This window comes from Maylandia zebra, linkage group LG2, assembly GCF_041146795.1.
Source record: "Maylandia zebra isolate NMK-2024a linkage group LG2, Mzebra_GT3a, whole genome shotgun sequence".
Taxonomy (NCBI): domain Eukaryota; kingdom Metazoa; phylum Chordata; class Actinopteri; order Cichliformes; family Cichlidae; genus Maylandia; species Maylandia zebra.
Window position 1 is genome coordinate 20,258,713 of NC_135168.1, and position 5,936 is coordinate 20,264,648.

Below are 5,936 nucleotides of genomic sequence, written 5' to 3' on the forward strand. Positions count from 1 at the left end.
CAAAAAAGCCTCAAATTACAACGACTACACAAAACCTGCATGAAATGCATATCTGTTTTAATAAAGGAAGATCTGAGAACAATACAATATAAAAAAGGTTCCAAAAAAGTACAACAAAAATAAGTCACAAGAATTTAAAACATGACAGCACATGAGCTTTTACTTCTTTATTTGCAATAAAGAATTTAAAGTTGTGCTCCAAATGTGCTAATGTTGGAAAAGTTTACATCCAGGTCCAAAAGCTGCAGTTCCTCTAATGTCCAGAAGAGGCGCCAGCAGTGAGTCAGCCCCCAGAGATTCCCATGTTAAAATGTCACAGTAGAACTACACGTTTGCAGCCTGATTTTGGTCTAGATAACTTCCTCCTTCATAACACCTGTACAGGTGGAAAACGTGTTTATAACTGTTTCAATTTATTAAGACTTAAAGTTTGCATTATTAGGGGTGTGGCCTCTTTGACTGACTGGCGGCTGTAGCTGCTAGCTGTTTGCTAGGCTTATCCTAACATCACTGGAGTCCCTGAACTGGACCTCTGGATTGTGTTTGTGCTGTTGGAGCATTTTTAATGCAGTTATCTGATCAATAACATGTCCTTTTAATCGTACTAACACAAAGTCCAAGTCTGAGCACTGTTTTTGGATGTTACTTTGCATTAATTAGCATGTATCAGCACACAGTTTATGGATGGAGCTTGCTAATCAAACTGTCTTCCTGCTCCTGAAAACCAAGATTACAGCAGCCTTAAAGCAAAGGGGGAGGGTTCAAAACTAGGCTTCACAAATCTACAGGGGACATGATGGTGGATACTAGAGATGGCACGATACCACTTTTTTATGTCCGATACCGATACCGATATCATAAATTTGGACATCTGCCGATACCGATATGAATCCGATATAGTGTTTTTTAATCAACAAAACTGTTTTTTAAAATATCTTGCTGCATTTTGCAAGTCTGCAAGTTCATACTCAAGTTTAAAACAACAACTACACTAAAGCTATTCTGTTATACCTGTATACAAAAAAAATATTTCATAGTTCAGCAATACTGATCAATCTAATAAACTTAAACCTACACCATCCTCCCTATTCTGGTATTTTAAAGAGTACTTAGCGTAAATATTAAGCAACCTAACTAATAGGGTTCCAACTCCCAGCAACAACAAAAATAAATAAATAAAAAATAGGGAACCACCCCTCACGCTCCACCTCATGATGCTTAATCGACGTAATCAACCTTAATTTGATGAAGTGTGAAAAAAATGCACAGAAATCAATTATTTTTCAAGAAATATTAAATAGATTCAACATCTTTCTTCAACAAAATTGTAGACTGCACAGATGGTACCTTCCCAAAGTAAAAAGTACTATAGCTTACTAGGGTATATATATTAGACTTAATAGTGACTATATACAGTAATTGACTTCTATTCATTTTACATCAAATTAAAACTTTGGGTGTCAGATAATTATTTATTAAAAGCTCGACATTTTAAATGAGAATAAGAAAGAAAAGTATGTCTTTGTGCCCCCTTTTCCCTGTTCATGCCCTATCGGCCCCCCTGGCTAAACTTTGCTAGATCCGCCCCTGCACAGTTACCAGCGTCAGCTACGTAGAAAAAGATCCTGGAGTAGAAAGTAATATTAAATACATTCTAACAACAGCTTATCAAGCTTAAACGTGCTGCTGTTGTTCAGCCGCTGGTTTCCTCTTTCTGGTGCAAAGTGGGCCAAAAGCAAACTAGAGACACGGACTCACGACAGAAAAGCCGATCAGCTGATCGTTAAGCAGTTTCACGATTGAAGTAGCAGCAGGAGAGCGAGAGGCAGTCGCTTGTTAAGCTTAACGCAGGAATGCTTTACAAACATTCAGAGATGGAGTTACACACTTGCTTTACTTCTCTCGGGATAACTTTGTCGGAGATTAAATGCCAGCTTGCTAGCGAAGCTCCAAATGCTATCCAGACCACCGACAGGTCCCGCATGCCACAGCCGCTCTATCACGTGATGCATACTGCTCCGACGTGCTAACGTTCTGAGGTGAGTTACGGCGTGTTGCAAGTTTTGTGAGGTGCTTTCGTGATATTTAATGGATCGGATTACATTTTTTATTTTTCTCCGATATCCGATCCAGTAATTTAGGTCAGTATCGGACCGATACCGATACGTAATATCGGATCGGTCCATCTCTAGTGGATACCTCCATCTTTTATACGAAGCTTATAATTTACACAGACCACTATGTTAACCAGAATATTCTGAAATCAAAATATTAACAAACGTTCCTCAATCAGATTTTTTGGTGGTGCTTTATATTGTGAATTCAAAGATTTTCATATATTTTATCTTTAAAAAAAAAATCTAATATGATCAGCACTCATATACAGCTGCACTCAGAAAAATTATGGTTCTTAAATGGTTCTTCAGATGTCTTCATGGTTCTTTAAAGAACCATCATACGTCAAAGAACCTTTTTATTTTGTGGATGGTTCTTCAGCTATTACAAATGGTTCTTTAAAGAACAAAAGGTTCTTCATCCTTAGCAATCTAAGTTTGATGGTGTAAATGGCATAAATATTTATTCACTATAATGAGGCTGTGAATTATACTGTGTGTTTTCTTTGTGTGCATGTGTGTGCAAAGGGGGAGGGCGGGATACCTGGCAATTACCCTTTAAGAGAAGATGGTAGGAAACTGAATATTCAAATAAAAGTTAGAAATATTTGTAAACAGTAGACACAATACACACATTCAAGTACTGTACTTTAGTTTTAAATTTTAATAAAGCATTACTATTTTCTACTCCAAGGCATTACTTTTGAGATTATTATATATTTTTGAAAATATAGCATAATGATAATACTAGTTATTGTAAACTTTACAAACCACCCAGCAGTATGTAAAGTCAAATTATAAAATACAAGTAAATAACAATTGCAGAACAGAATGTCAGTGTAATGGACACAGACTTCGTTTTGACAAAGCGCACTGCTTAGGTAAATGATCTGAGTAGTTGTTCATCACTGAGCAATTTGTTGATATGTGTTTCGAGCCAAATAAATGACAGTGAGAGAGAGTGACGTCAGACACGTCATACTATAACCTCCCGGGAGCGGACGGAGGGGGTCAGTCGTTGGGATGCGCATGCGCAGACAGAGTGTGCTAGCGGCGGGCCTTGACCTTTCGGGAAAAAAAACTCACGGACGGTGACAGCGAAACGGATAACAGTCTTCAGTACCTGCTGGACTTTGAAGCTGTGGATTCTGGGACTGTTAGAAAAGGTAAAACATTTCCATTAAAACCTTATTACTGTTTTGTTTTTGTTACTCGTCATTGTAGCTTGCTGTTAATGTTGTGCTAACAGTAGCGATTAGCTAGATACGTTAGCCGTTGACGTCAGCGCAATTTAGTATCCAACTGTTTTCCTAACAAAACCACTGTTATAATTAAGTGAAGGCGCTCCCAGCTAATTTGAACCTTTGGCTTCTAAAATATGTGGTTCAATTGCGTGCTGCGTACATAACCTAATGTCAGCTAGACCGAAATTAAAATTTAATATATTGTTAAAGTCACTAAAATGGCGCCTGAAGCCTGTTGTGATGTGAGCTCTGTGTCTGCTCTAGAAACTCTGAAATTCTGTAGATCTGAGCCGTACATTAAATACTCACATGAACCTGTACTTTGAATTCTGTATGAGCTGTATAAAATACAGCTATGCATAAGTGTTTTGAATGAATAATTAGATTAGATAACTCTTTATTGTCTAATCGAATTATATAGAAATGAATAGAAATGTGACATGAGAAGGTGTGTCTTTGACTGTTCCTGCATAACTTAGTTTCGGACTAGTTGACAAGTTATGCGCCGGTCATTTGATGTTTCCAAGATAGATGTTCTTTTGTAATATAGTTAATTTTTTTGTATATTTCATTTATCCACCATCATACATACAAGCTAAGAAGAGGTCGTTATACTAACAAGAGGTATCAACGCTGGGCCAAAGTTCAGCACATGGTTAAAGTTTGTAATCCAGCCAGGGTGTAAATATCACTCAGCAGCCAGAGCTGAAGCAGGTAGCATCAACACATAAATCTACTCTACCCGGCTTAAATCACAAGAGCACCTCTGACCAAAAAGCTGTAGATTTTTCTTGTTTGCACAAATTAATCCAGATTCACATTAATTGTGTTCACAGCGCCAACAAAATGAGGAAGAGGAGGGGGAGAAACACAATTAGGTTGAATTACAATTGGATGGAAGGCGAGGACAAGGAGAAGGAAGCTTAGGATGAGGAGGAAGAGAAGCAGCAGGAGCATCTTTAGGGGTCCCTATGATGTCATTGAGGTTTGTTTCATTAATATGGTCCTCTCACAAAGAAAGATGACTTGTTTTAGTTCACGTACTTCCTGTATTAAATAGTGATGTGCAAAATGTTGTGAAAAACCATAGAGCAGGCACGTATAGTGCATCTGCAGGTAAATGAACATCAAATCTCTAAGACAGACTGAAATCTGTATATTTATCACCCTTATGATAAAACCCACGTCAGCCATTGGTTTATGGACTTTGTATTTTTTTAGCCTCAGCATCTGCTTTATTGCTGTTGCTATGTTGGGACCATATTAGGATGAGGGATCAGAATCTGGAGTCATGCACACTATTGTTTCATTTAGTGTGTATCCATAAGATTCGTACAGCAGATCCAAGTTGTGCCTTGAAAACAGGAAAGTCGTCTGCATAGAGGAGAACTGTAATAGCAGGCTTGTACAAAGTGAGGCTTTGTGCACTCGTTTTACTTCTGTCACCCTGTTTTGATGCAGAATTCATTTGAAATCAGGCAAGAACTGGACTTATTTTTTATAATGTGTTCTTGTGAATTGATTATGTATCGCATATGTTTGATTTGACTTTCTGCAAGACAACAGTCGTCCACTGGCCAAAAAAGTTTTCCAAATACCTCCACGTGATCTAGCCTGGATTTAGAAAAGAATAGCAAAAAATCTGCACCTCCTGCTTCAGATGCAATTTGTGTTTCTGTGTTCAGAGGCAGCGGCGAGAGGGGAGACCTCGGCTCATCCAGCTGGAGAGCCTGACCAGGAGGAGTCGAACATTAACTCAGCTCTTCCAGGGCACCCTGCAGACTCGGCTGCTGGCATCGGCGAGGGATGACGTGAACGCCAAACTGGAGTCCATCACAGGTCAACTGCAGGTATGCGAGTCAGACCTTCTGAGGAGGGTTTCACTTTTCTCTCTTCTTTATAATTGACTCTTTTCTCTCTCTTTCAGCTCCTTGTCTCAGAGTGGGAGGGATTTGAAGCACAAAGGGAGGAGCTTGTCGTTTGGTTGGCTGATATGGATGTCCGCCTGAGAGGTTGACCAGCTGACAGGAAACACCAGTGAAAAACTGAAACAACTGCAGGTGTGGGCTTGTTTTGATATGACATATGTTTGATATGAAACATACGTCAGAGACATTGTCCTAAACTGGACTAACAAAGGACCATGAGTACAACATGAAACGTACATTACATGGTGTAATGCTAAAGTTCATTGATCATTTTAATCATAAACTTGTTGAAATATTTTTACTGAACATGCAAACATCTGCTGATGAAAATGTGTTGATTTATTGGTCTGTTATGAAGCTATTGCTATTTCTAATGTGTTTTATCACTTTCTGATGTTTTATTAATTAAACAATACATGTATTATTTGTTGTGTTATCTGTAAATATAGTATTTATATATATATTTATTTATAGTATAGCAAATATATTTAATTATTACTGTTTAAAACACTAATATGTGACATGTATTAGTAGTGATGTTGTGCTGAGGGTTAAAATGCCTTTTTGTCTTTTGGTATACTACAAAATGACAATAAACCATTAATATATGTCTATGCTGTGCTCGTATTTATTTTACCCTACTCAAATTC

The 5,936-nt window shown here is 37.9% G+C and overlaps 1 protein-coding gene across 2 annotated transcripts; it reads left to right on the plus strand.

Annotated features, from left to right (window-relative positions):
* The first annotated feature begins 3,147 nt into the window (after nucleotides 1–3,147).
* On the plus strand, nucleotides 3,148–5,719 carry LOC112436000 (uncharacterized). Of its 2 annotated transcripts, none has more exons than XM_076890035.1 (4): nucleotides 3,148–3,280; nucleotides 4,195–4,343; nucleotides 5,044–5,208; nucleotides 5,286–5,719. In XM_076890035.1, the coding sequence occupies exons 2-4, from the start codon at nucleotides 4,287–4,289 to the stop codon at nucleotides 5,373–5,375; spliced, it is 312 nt and encodes a 103-aa protein (XP_076746150.1). In that variant the 5' UTR covers nucleotides 3,148–3,280; nucleotides 4,195–4,286; the 3' UTR covers nucleotides 5,376–5,719. The 2 variants fall into 2 exon arrangements, with proteins under 2 accessions (XP_076746150.1, XP_076746153.1); XM_076890038.1 differs by lacking the exon at nucleotides 3,148–3,280 and adding an exon at nucleotides 3,471–4,072.
* The last annotated feature ends 217 nt before the right edge of the window (nucleotides 5,720–5,936 follow it).

Excerpts from the sequence above, each read along its gene's own strand:
- LOC112436000 (XM_076890035.1), top strand. The coding sequence starts at position 4,287 with ATGAGGAGGAAGAGAAGCAGCAGGAGCATCTTTAGGGGTCCCTATGAT. Across the intron at positions 4,344-5,043 it reads GTCCCTATGATGTCATTGAG|AGGCAGCGGCGAGAGGGGAG; the intron begins GTTTGTTTCATT and ends TTCTGTGTTCAG. Across the intron at positions 5,209-5,285 it reads CCATCACAGGTCAACTGCAG|CTCCTTGTCTCAGAGTGGGA; the intron begins GTATGCGAGTCA and ends TCTCTCTTTCAG.